At 38.6% G+C, this 13113-nt stretch overlaps 1 protein-coding gene across 9 annotated transcripts in view; it reads left to right on the forward strand.

Moving 5' to 3' along the window:
- SMARCA4 (SWI/SNF related BAF chromatin remodeling complex subunit ATPase 4) overlaps nt 1-13113 on the forward strand; it is a 79092-nt gene that overhangs the window by 24251 nt on the left and 41728 nt on the right. For 8 of the 9 annotated variants that reach the window (XM_026679554.2, XM_087957017.1, XM_026679557.2 and 5 more), the window contains exons 4-14: nt 939-1071; nt 2973-3365; nt 3501-3599; nt 5140-5398; nt 5992-6118; nt 7420-7593; nt 8467-8640; nt 8748-8915; nt 9356-9406; nt 11476-11606; nt 12859-12916. In XM_026679554.2, the coding sequence (XP_026535339.1) occupies nt 939-1071; nt 2973-3365; nt 3501-3599; nt 5140-5398; nt 5992-6118; nt 7420-7593; nt 8467-8640; nt 8748-8915; nt 9356-9406; nt 11476-11606; nt 12859-12916 (1767 nt within the window). The remainder of the gene's footprint in view (nt 1-938; nt 1072-2972; nt 3366-3500; nt 3600-5139; nt 5399-5991; nt 6119-7419; nt 7594-8466; nt 8641-8747; nt 8916-9355; nt 9407-11475; nt 11607-12858; nt 12917-13113) is intronic. The other variant, XM_087957015.1, reaches the window with a different exon arrangement.

Below are 13113 nucleotides of genomic sequence, written 5' to 3' on the forward strand. Positions count from 1 at the left end.
TAGGGCAAGTAAGAGTGAGTATCAGAATAATACTAGAAGCTATTAACAAAATTTTAACATGCTGTGAGAGATAATACTGGTCTTGGGAAGCAGTTATATGAAACCAGCGCACTAAAGGTGTATTGGTGCATATATGTAAATGAAGCAAAATAGTTCCTGGAGTGAGAAAGGTAGAGGAAAGACGTTTTGTAAAATACATGTTTATAAGTAAGGCCTTTGCCTCTCTAGTAATGTGCTATTGAGAAAGTAGTCCAAAATCTCACATGCATGCTATATACTGTATATATACTGTATATATATATATGTCAATTTTCCACAATTTAGTATTTGTGAATTCTGGGAGCTAGATAGTGAGTGTGTATCTGCACAATGTATTAAATCACCCTAGCTGGTTAGTGTGAATGCCTCCTTATTGTCTTTTGCATCACTCCTTAACCTAGTGTAATAGCTCTCTTGTGGTTTACTATGACACATTTATCACATGTCAGTGTAAACCATAAAAAAGGATTTGGAATGTAGTTAAGAAGACATGGAGGACGAGTAAAAAATGTGGCATGTATATTAACAAGCTGATTTAAAATGTCATACAAATGTAATTCAAGTTGAATATGACTTTGATCTTGAATATTTTTTCATTTATATATTGGATTTATTTTATTCATTATGTGCCTTCAAATAGTCAATACATTTATCGTGTAAATATAAACAGAACATTAAAAGTATAATCTCATTCATGTCAGCTAAGAAATAAATCCAGTTATGTTTAATGAGACTTATGTCTAGGGAAAAGGGCATGGCTTGGTCTCTCTAGTTCATCTCAGTCTTGTTTAACTCTCGTGTCATCAGAGTGTTTGCTCACTGTTCTATGGATAGTTTAGTCCTTCCCTGGAACAAATTTGTTTAGAGGAGTTCTTTATGTGGGCTTTGCATTATTGCAGCCAATGGATTCCATGCATGAAAAGGGAATATCTGAAGACCCTCGTTACAGTCAAATGAAGGGCATGGGAATGAGGGCTGGTGGACACACAGGAATGGGACCCCCACCAAGTCCAATGGATCAGCATTCTCAAGGTATGACATGCTTTCAGGATTTGTGTAAAGCACATTGCTGGTTAAATGTAGCATTTGTTCTACAATTAAATCTTCTTCTACCCTTCTGATTCTTCATAACTTTACGATAGCTTCTACAAGAAGCTTTCTCTGTCTGTAAAGGTTTTTTGTGTAATTAGAGCCACGTTTTCTAAGCCAGCAAGAAGGAGGGTTGTTGAGCTATTCCCCGTTAGGAGAATGAGTGCACTCAGGGAAATGTAGTGAGAGTGGTGTTGAATAACACACAACCAGCATACAGATACCCTGAATAGTAAAATGTAGGTTTTACTTCCTGTAAACGGGTAAACAAAGTCCAACAAACAGTCCAAATCATACACGGTTAAAGCAGGTAGTATTCAATACAATCAGTCCAGGGATAATCCAAAAACAAAGTCCAGTATCATAAACAAAGTTCAGTTAACGGAGTTTGCTTACAGTTTGCAAGATTCACAGCAATCCAAGCAGAATGACGATCAGGCAAAAGGCAATAGGGAAATGCAAGAAGAGAACAAACCAGGTTTCTGGCTCCATCTTATGACCGTTGGAGGAACCTCAGCCAATCACAATTACAGCATTCTCTTAAAGATACAACAGTATTAAATGACTATCCTGGTTTATATATTGCCAACCCTCTATTTTAGCCGGCTTACAAAGTTCCATTTTAAAGTTCTTCAGTAACTGGTTAATTTTATCTGCCTATGAGACTTTGTAGCCTCCCTAGTTTTATCTATTTTTAAACCAAGATATTGTTTAATCTCGCCTAAATGTTTTATTTTAAATTTCTTCTCTAACAGTGAAATAATCTCAGTAGCTTCTTTCTCAGTCTTAGTGATTAATGTTATGTCATCAGTGAACAATAGCAACAATGAAATTACACCATCACTTTCCTTTTTGAATAAACATGGATCAGCCATGCCAGCTACAAAACCTATCTTCCTTCACTATGCACTGGTTCCATTCATAGCCTGATTGCTTCAAGCCATATAGACTCTTTTTTAATCTCCAGCCATCAGTTTTGCTATCAGTTTTTATCCCCAAAGGCTTCTTTAAATATATAGTTTGTTGCAACGGTGCATGAAGAAATGCCGTCTCCACATCTGAATGGTTTATTGTGTATTTATTTTTAGCTGCCTACACTAATGCTGCTCGTAATGTGGTAGCCTTCAGACTAGGTGCAAACACCTCGTCATAGTCGTTGGCTGACTGATCGAACCCTTGTGCTACTAACCTGGCTTTAAGGGTAACAGTCCCATCCACACCTGTCTTAATTTTATAAATCCACTTACACCCTATGGCATGCTCACCTGGTGGTAACCTGACATTTTCATATACCTCCAAACTTTGTAAGGATTTCAGTTCCTTATCCATTGCTTCCTGCCAAGCAGCCTGATCCTTAGCATGATACAGTTTCAGTTCATTATAGTTAGTAGGAACTATATTTACCTGGCATACTATACTAGCCTGATATCTATCTGGTGGTTGTGTTACACGGGTTGAATGTCTAGGCAACTCAGGGCTTTCTGGTGGACTCTCCTGTTCTACCTGCTCCTGTTCTTCTACTTCCTCCTGTGCCTGTTCTTCCTCTTTAATGGCTATTGATGGTTTAACTATCTCACCATTAGGGACTACTTGGGTGTCAATAACATCATTGTTGGATTCCTGTTCATATGACATATTACCAATGTCATCCTTTGTTTTACAAAAAGAAATCCAATATATACCAGTCTGATAGCTTCTACCAAGCTTTGCCTACTAAAATGCAAGCAGGTGCTCCTGTTAAAACTGCTTTATCATTGATTGTGGAAAGTACAAAGCAAATTAAGCCTTCTTTTTAATCTCTCCCATTTTCATTTCTTTTCTCCTTTTGTCTTGCCCTTTTTCAGGTTACCCTTCTCCACTTGGTGGTTCTGAGCATGCATCAAGTCCAGTTCCAGCTAATGGCCCTTCTTCTGGCCCCCAGATGCCATCTGGCCCTGGTGGAGTCCCATTAGATGGTACTGATCCCCAAGCATTAGGGCAGCAGAATCGAGGCCCAACTCCTTTTAACCAGAATCAACTGCATCAATTGAGGGCTCAGATCATGGCCTACAAGATGCTTGCCAGAGGGCAGCCGTTACCCGACCATCTTCACATGGCTGTGCAGGGAAAAAGGCCAATGCCTGGAATGCAGCAGCAAATGCCAACTCTACCTCCACCTTCTGTATCTGGAACAGGACCAGTGCAAGGACCAGGGCCTGCACCTGGACCAACACCTCCGAACTACAACAGACCTCATGGTGAGTTATGCTGAAGTCTTTGAGACCCATCTGGAGTGAGGTTCTCCTAGGTCTCTTCTGAGTTGTCTTTCCTCTGCTTAGACCAGAGGAGTGAAAAGCTTAATGGTGTCCCTATGCTTTCCCACGTCTTCACAGGTATGGGAGGGCCTAATATGCCCCCTCCTGGACCCTCAGGAGTTCCTCCAGGAATGCCTGGGCAGCCCCCTGGTGGACCACCTAAGCCCTGGCCAGAAGGTAAGGCTGTGGATTGGGGGACTTGGGTTTTTCATTGCTACATTGCTTCATTAGCATCTCAATAATTAAAAGCTACCAAGCCTCAGCCTGGCTTTTGCTGTAAGAGGCTACCATGTCACATTTTTTTCAGTGATATATGTATGACTTTTAGTGGTGACATATTTTCAGGTACTAAAAGTCATACGTATATCATTGAAAAAATGTGACATGGTAGTTACTTTGTTTGAGGATGGGTATCTCTGTCAGCTTTGCAAAATAATCTAGACAGGAAGTACTCCTAGATTAGGGGTGTCAAACTCACGTCATCGCATGACATCACTATTCCCTCCCCCTTTGCTAAACTGGGCATGGGCGTGGCTAGCACGTGATGCATCCAGCCTATGGGCTGAGAGTTTGACACCCCTGTCCTAGATGAACTAATTCTATTTTTTGTAACTTTCATCAACAGAATCTTGGTAGTCTGAAAGTACATTCTGCCCCGTTGCCTTTATAGCTCAAGAAACTAGGCAGGGTTCCTTCTAAAGTATTGCCATGCTCACATTCCTTCTCCAGACTAAGCCGTCTCTTATTCCACTGTTTCCTTAGCTGTGCCTCCGTTTCCCAGGGTCATTCCCACCAGCCGCTGTAATATCTTTACTTCTGTTTTCAAGGATAAAGTTACCTACTTTATCAGAAAATGTTTATTTTTCCTCTATTCACAAGATTTATATCCCATACTCTATTCAAAATGACCATCAAGGTGGCTAACAATATGGTATAAATAATGAAAAAAAATAAAAAAAATAATGCATGAACACCCTCCCAGCAACCCTGAATTCTTCTGTCAGTGTCAGCATCTCATTGGAATGCTATGACATAACATAATCTATAGCTTGGAGAAAACCTATGATCAGGTAAAATTATAATCAAATATTGTTCAACCTTTTACATGGATAATTCTCAGCAATTATGTTCATATTTACGCAGCTTTTATTGAGAGCTCTTTAGATAGGCTAAATAATTATTAATTATTAAATAATTATTTATTTAAACAATTTACATAGACACCTGTCTCACAACTATGATTGATCTTAAAACAATGGTTGAAGCAGTGATGCCCAAGATAAACAATAAAAAAAAACTACATGAGCTCACCCAACTTGGACCAACTGTCTGGGGAATCAGCCAAGTCTTTAGCGCCTGATGAAAGGCTAAAGAGATCTTTGTTAATTGCCTCTCAGGTCGCTTACTGCTTTGGGAACCAGCACAATGTAATGGCCATACAACAGATGCAGAGCGGCATCACATTTTAAGATGGACAGTGCTAGACACCCCATCCCCAACCCATTCCAAAGATGATGCTATAAGATGAAATTTCTAAGGCAGGGAAGTGCTAGCATATTCTTGCCTTTTGCTCTTTTAATAAAAAGCATTGACTTATTCAAGGGCTAAATGTTCACCTAAATGTTGAGGCCAGTCTCTGAAGATTTCATTATTTTGTATATATGGTTGGTGTATGAAGGAACCCCACAAACATCTTCCTAACATTGTTCTTCCACAGGACCAATGGCAAATGCTGCAGCCCCTACTAGCACACCTCAGAAACTGATTCCTCCTCAGCCAACAGGCCGTCCTTCACCAGCACCCCCAGCGGTACCTCCAGCAGCATCCCCTGTCATGCCTCCCCAAACTCAGTCACCCGGGCAACCAGCCCAACCTGCCCCGATGGTGCAGTTCCATCAGAAGCAGAACCGTATCACTCCAATCCAGAAGCCGAGAGGACTTGATCCAGTTGAAATCCTTCAAGAGAGAGAATACCGGTAAAACTATGGCTTTCAATAGCAACTTTGCTGGTATTGCCCTGATAGGATATCTGGGTGAGATTAGTTTGAATGAATGGTCTTATTGATGTTATGGTTAGCTTTTATGTTAACTGTATTAAGTAACCAAACTACAGGGAATAGGTAAGCCTGTTTGGCACCAAGACAGCATAATAAATTTAGCAATTTATTAAAAGCTATCTGGTTGCCAAGGGTGGATTCTATTACTTGGAACATAGCCTTTTTGCTGTATCTTAAGAAAACTTGCTATGTATGTCCCTGGTTGCATTCAAAGATTTGGGGGTGGTAGTGTTATTTTTAGTCTTTAATGGAACACCCAAGAATTTAAGGAACCCCCCCAAGAACTGAATTAGTGTCTCTTGTCTCACCTTTGGCTGTTGGGCATTAAATGTGACCTTCTCGAAGCAGTGCCCTTCAAATGCTTTGAAGTAAAATTCCCATCATTCCTAAGGCACCATATTGGGAAAAAGTATTTTTGCAGATCTGCCCTGGATTTCTTGGATATCTTTTGTCTGATCTATACAATCCTTAAATGCTGAAGCTCACTGGATGTCCTAATCTCTTGTCTGCAGCTTGCAGGCTCGCATTGCTCATAGAATCCAAGAACTTGAAAATCTTCCTGGGTCCCTGGCTGGAGACCTGCGAACCAAAGCAACCATTGAACTTAAAGCCCTACGACTGCTGAATTTCCAGAGACAGGTCGGTGATACACTGTTGAAATTTTGTTACTCAGAACACCTTTGAACATTGAAATTAAATCAGTCATCTCCAGAGCTTGTATATATTGTAAAAAATAAAGCTTATGCTTGAGTAGCTTCCTTTAAATAAAATTCTTATAGAAACTCATAGAATGTCCTTCCCTTAATGGAGCTTACCTAAATAAGTGCCAAGCGGCGTTGCAGATAGTTCTTCCCGTGCAACCGAGTGATCCTGTGTTTTCTGCTGCATCGGAGCTCCAGTTTCACATGCCAGTGGATCATCCTGTTCAATTTTAGCCCTCTGAAATGGCCCCTAATTTCACAGGCATTTGGAATATAGAAAACAATGGCATGCATAAAAGAATCATAGTGGCTTTGCTGGCCCAGGGGTTTTGTATTTCATTTTGTTCATTAAGCTTTTGGTACAGTTTGACATGAATAGGTCTTCGCAGCAGCGTGACTCTGGAAAAAAACAAGGAGGCAAGGACAGAAGCGAAGTGCATTTTGGTAAAGAAGCTCCTTTGCAACTCAAGCTAGAGAGTATGTCTAGTTCTTCTGAATCTTGTAGTGGCTTTGTCTGCCTGGTTTCCCTGTAATAGCCTTCTTTTATTTATTTTATTAGGTTTGTAAGGCCACCCAATTCAAATAACGTGACTCTGAGCAGTGTAGAACAGAAGAACAAAAAAGGAAAAGGAAAAGGAAATTACTCAAAGTATACATAATATTTAAATATAAATGTTCTTTCAGCCAGAGCATATAATGGTAGTGTAGTAACAATTCCAGGTTTCACATAAATGTCTAGGTGCTCTTTTAGACACCAAATTGGAACTGAGGCATGTTCCTATTTCAACACTTTGCTACCCTTTGTTAATCTCTCTTCCCCGTAGATTTTTAGAATCAGTTTTATATTTCTGTCTTATGTTGCTTGGTAATACCCACTCTTGTTCTATTTTTCAGAAGGATAGTTCGATGGGTGTTGTGTTTTTCTTTTGCTTCTATTGTCCAGGCAGAGTCCTGTACACTTAAGAGTAGGTAAAACTATTTAAACTATGGAAAAGCAACAGAAAAATCTGTTCTCAGAGATGTGTCAGGTATAGTGAACTCTTTTTCAGAAGTATTTCTCATTATCCTTGGTGATGTAAAATATAGATGTTTAAATTTTAACATGGATTCCAATATTTGACAACATACATAGACAACATAAAATGTTTTAGTCAACACGTACAGTAAGTGGAGCATTTGATTGGAGCACACTTTATTCTCAGTTGGTGTCTACTTTTCTTTTAAAACTTTGTTCCACAGCTGCGGCAAGAAGTCGTGGTCTGTATGAGAAGGGATACTGCCCTGGAAACAGCCCTGAATGCTAAGGCATATAAGCGCAGCAAACGGCAATCTCTACGGGAAGCTCGCATCACTGAGAAGCTGGAAAAACAGCAGAAGATTGAACAAGAAAGAAAACGCCGGCAAAAACACCAGGTACCTATGGTTTCCACTTTAATTTGAAAAAGTGGCATGTATTCAGATAGTCTGAGCTTACAACCACAGTCGGGATCACAGTTTCCATCGATTAAGCAAGGCAATTGTTAAGTGAATTATGCCAGGTTTTACAGGCCTTTTTGCTGAAGTTGTTAAGTGACTCACTGAAGTTATTAAGTGTACCTTGCAGTTGTTAAGCAAATCTGGCTTCCCACGTTGACTTGTCGGAAGCTGGCTGCAAAGGTTACACATGGCACATGACCCTGGGATGCTGCAACCATTGTAAATTCAGGCTGGTGCTAAGCACCCAAATTTTGCTCATGTGACTGTGAGGATGTTGCTGGAGTCGTAAGTGTGAGGACCAACTGTAAGTCACTTTTTTAATGCCATGGTAACTTTGAACAGTCACTAAACAAATGGTTGTAAGTTAAGGACAACATGTAATAGGATGCCAGAGTGGATAAATAATCAATGCATTATATTTATTATTAGCTTGTTGGAATAAATAAAGGGTACAAAAATGTACGTTTGGACAGTAGCTGACCATTGTCAAACATGGGTGAGCTAAATGCGCCTTAGGCTGTGGCCAGTGAAACACCTTTCTTATCCTTGAATAAACATTTAACACCAGCATACTGTGTAATTACTGATACCATGCTTGTGATACAAACAAGCTCTAATCCAGTGTAAAATCTCAGCAACTTTAAACTGTGTGGATTTCAGTTCCCAAAATTTCCCAGTCAGCCATTTGGCTGGGGAATTCTGGGAGTTGAAAGCCCCACAGCTTAAAAGTTGCTGAGGTTGAGAAACACTGCCCTAACCCATGCCTGGCTCATTCATGAAGCTATTTTCTGTTAACTGTTCTTTTTTAAGGAGTACCTCAACAGCATTCTCCAGCATGCCAAGGATTTCAAAGAATACCATCGATCAGTCACCGGCAAGATTCAGAAGCTGACAAAGGCTGTGGCCACTTACCATGCGAATACGGAGCGTGAACAGAAGAAGGAGAACGAGAGAATTGAGAAGGAGAGAATGCGCCGGTTGATGGTATGGATTTTTCATGTCCGTGTGTAGAATGAATCTGACTGATCATTTACATGAATGCTCCCGGTATAATTTCAGAAAATTATAACTTGAGTCTGTGTATTTTACAGGCTGAGGATGAAGAAGGGTACCGAAAGCTTATTGATCAAAAGAAAGATAAACGCTTAGCCTACCTGCTTCAGCAGACAGATGAATATGTGGCCAACCTCACAGAACTGGTGAGACAGCACAAGGCTGCACAGGTGGCAAAGGAGAAGAAGAAGAAGAAGAAAAAGAAGGTGAGTTAAATCAACCTGTTCGGATCAGTGAAACCACTCAGAAGCAAGCCCTGCGTAAATCTTTGAGATGTGTCCCGTGTCAGTCTTCCAGGGTCTGAAATTTCTGCCATGTTTAATGATACATCTCTTATGTTTTCGTTTATAAATGTTGGCATCAATTTGAGATGTCATTAAGCTATGCTGTCTACTGATGCTGCATTTCCCACCTCCAAAATTTATTAGAAAACTGAATCAGAGCACTTCCAAATGAAAATAATATATTTAAATAAACCTTTCTACATTAATGATATAGAAGTTCAAATATCTAAACGTCAGAATGAAACTGTTGGTTTTTTGTGCTTAAAACTCGGAAAAGTAACCTAGATGCCTTTCAAATACTTTTGTGATTTAAAATACTCTCCATTGTAATATAAGTTTTTCCTGATGTTCATTTCTTTTAGAAGGCTGAGGTTGTGGAAGGACAGACCCCAGCAATTGGACCCGATGGTGAAGTAAGATTCCCCCCTCCCAAACTAATTTAATTGTGGCTGTAAAGTTGTGTATGGATTTTTTTTGCACAATGAGTACTTGCTTTCTTATGGTAGGGAAACTGCTTTTATTTGGACTACCAAGTGGAATGCACTGATGCAAGCAGCTGGCGTTGAAACTTGCTTTAGAGACTGTGGTTGGTGGATCAAAGTTTCATCAACTGGTGGATTCTCCTAAATGTTTCTTGTAGGAATACATATTTTCTCATCCAGTTTGTATCATGAATATCCTGACAGTTAGAAATTACTGCATTCTGGCAAAACCTGTGACACTTCATCTACTCATCAGTATAATCAGCAAAAATAGTGGCTTCAACAAATAGGACTGGCCATTTACACATTGCCAGATAGAAGGAAGGTGGCATTCAATGCGTGAGTTTGGGCCACTCATTCTCTCTCAATCTAGCCTACCTTACAAGAGTGTTGTTATTGGGGGCGCGTGGACTGGAAAAAGGACTGTGATGCCATTGTGAATTCCTGGAACAAAGGTGATATAAAAATCTAAGGGAGAAAGGAACATTTGTATATGCTTGCAAATATCTACAGATGCAAATAAACACATTGATTGGAACAGAACCATAATAAACTTAACTACCTTAGGAACATTTTTGAAGCAGTCAGTTGTGCCCGATTAATCTGTTTTTTAAGTGCTAACAGCTATGAGCCTCTTTGATAGACAGGGTCCCAATGTTTTAAAAAAATTTAATTAATAAAAAAATTAATTAATATGGCAGCTTATTAAAACATTGGTCAGAATAAGCAATTAATAGAATTTTCTCTCTAAGTTCAGAAAGTCTGGCTATATTATAATGAACCAGGCAAACATTTGCTATGGAAATCTGGTATTTTAAAGCCTTATGTTAACAACCCCCAAGTGTTCTGATTTGTATAAATCCATATGCAGAGTTATGATCAATAAATGGTTTCTAGGTTGATTTAAATTGAGGGATCAGACTTGTCTTTTAAATGCAAATTAACTTGACATTAATACTCCCATAATGTAACTTGCCGTTCTTCTAAGAAAGGAATTGTGTGTATTTACAGAAAGAAACATAAAGTACAAATATGCTCTTTTCCAGAAAGGACCAGCTTTATACTTTAAGCTGTTATTGTATATAAAGCCAACTTCATGTAATTTGTTGGTCTAGTTATGCTGGGAAGACAGAAATGTCCAAATTGAAAATATCATCTTCCAGAATTGTTGAATTTTATGGTATTACCATAAAGCAAGAAAACATTATCCCACCTGATTATTTCATTTGCAACAGTTTGAAATAACTATTTTGGCAATCAACACTGATATAATGTGCCAACAAAAATATTGTGCATCTGTTTTCTCCTATTATGAATTTCTTCTCATAGTAAATTTGATATTTATCTTCCATTGATAGTCCCACTGTTGCATATCAATTGCCCTGTTTAAATTGTGCATCCATTTAATCATTCCATCTCTGCTTCTGAATCATATTTTAGTAACAACTTACGAATAAACCATAGCAGGTGTTCTGAATATTCTGTTATAAACCTTTCAAATTCAGTCATGGTTTCTGAAGGTTTCTTTTTCTTTTTGTCATTCTTTTGAACTAAACAACTGAAATTGCAGTTAATTGAAACCATTTAGGAATTTCTGACCAAGGAGGAGTATAAAAAGATTTTATCTTTGTTTTTATTAAAGATTAAATAAATCTTGCAATCCATACCAATTATTATTTATCTATTGATGAAATGTTTTTGCATTCACTTCATTTTAGAAAAGCAAGGGGTGATACACTTTTTCTATATTTTTATGTCCCTATTTATAATTCAGTAATCTCTAATAGAGAGTACACTTTTGTTTTTACTTCAACAAAGATATTTATGCAAACCTTCTTAGAGTCCTACTCTGCAGTGGCAGTAACTTAGCCATATGGTACAATCTTTTTTTCCTTGCTCCTCCATTTCCTGAGGTCTAATATTAAATGAGATTAGAATCGTACTGCATTAGAATCATACTTTATGTGAAAAATACATTTTGACATATTGTATTTCTTCAGCCTTTAGATGAAACCAGCCAAATGAGTGATCTCCCTGTGAAAGTGATTCATGTTGAAAGTGGGAAAATTCTTACTGGCACAGATGCACCAAAGGCTGGGCAGCTGGATACCTGGTTAGAAATGAACCCTGGGTAAGTTGCTTGCAGAATTCACTGTTATATTTTCCCTAAGAAAAGTGACATGCAACATGTTTATTCTCTGCATTTTTTTTTCAAAAAAAAAAAAAATCATAGCAATGCAGTGGAGTGGGTGCCGTCAAGCTTGAGAAGACTGTAGCCTATATGTGTTGCTAAAGAACTTGCTGAAGTTGCCATGGACTCTGGGTCTGGAGTCAAAGCAGGCTAGCACCTCAGTTTGACAGACTTTAGATTTTCAAAAGGGATTAGACAAATTCAGGTATGAATAAGGGTTCTTAAACTTTCCAAGTGAAGAGGAAGCTCAAAAACACATGATGATGGTGGGCATTTTCTTGAAGTGTATTACTACAAGAGTTGGGAACTGTAATAGTTGTGTGGGAATGACCCTGGGTGACTGGGCCCAGAATGCTGCCTAGGGAATAGTCTGATAAGAGACAGTATAGTCCACAGTTGGGTAGCAGGTGGGGCAAGAGCTTTAAAAGAAATTCTCCTTAATTTTATAGTCTTAAAAAGAGTGTAAAGTGTAAAAAGAGAGTACAGGAAAAATATACTTTCAGACTTGGAAGATTCTATTAATGTGGCCCTTACTTTAAGTAAAATTAAATCATCTAGTCGTGTTTCTTGCCCAGTCTTCCTGGTAAACTGATAAGAACAGGATGGGGGTGGGGGTAGATATTTAACTTGGATTGCTACCTCTTATGATATACTTTCATTCACTTCAGTGGTGGGATTCAATTTTTTTTACTCCCGGTTCTGTGGGTGTGGCTTGGTGGGCATGGCAGGGGAAGGATACTGTAAAATCTCCAGTCAGAGGTGGTATTTGCCGGTTCTCCGAACTACTCAAAATTTCTGCTACCGGTCCTCCAGTACTGGTCAGAATCTGCTGAATACCACCTCCGATTCACTTCCATAAAATCTTCCTTTAGGAAGATTGCATTTCATCACATGAAATATTTTTTCCCCATTTCCATTCTTTGATTCTGTTGATCTGATACTGGTTTGGAAGTTTCAATTTTACATTTTGTTATCTTGAAAGAATGATAATGAAAAGAATGGCTAAGTTGGGACTAGAATTCATATTTTGCTGGTTTCTAGCCTTAAGATGAATTCATCTTCCTTTTTCCTTCTTTCTTCCTTCATCTTTCTCCCAGTTTCCCAATGATTCTGAAAGGAGTGCTTCTAACTGACTTGGTTTGTCAGGGATATTTCTCTATAATAATTCACAATGTCATAATTATTTAAATAGATATGAAGTAGCACCAAGATCTGACAGCGAAGAAAGCGGATCAGAGGAGGAAGAAGAGGTGAGGAGGAATGTTCTCTTGATCCATTTGATCTGTTTAGATTAACATCAGATATAGGTGAAGCATTCTTTTTATTGAAAAGAATTTTGATGAGAACCATTTTATCTATTTTATCTAATCTTATGTACTGTATATTCAGATAGAGCCATCTTGTCATCAGGAAAACAGAACTTAACTAGCAGTTCTGTGATGACCCT

The sequence above is a fragment of the Notechis scutatus genome, chromosome 2 (assembly GCF_049901735.1).
Source record: "Notechis scutatus isolate UNSWTSFEM ecotype Mainland chromosome 2, rNotScu1.2, whole genome shotgun sequence".
NCBI classification, from domain to species: Eukaryota; Metazoa; Chordata; class Lepidosauria; order Squamata; family Elapidae; genus Notechis; species Notechis scutatus.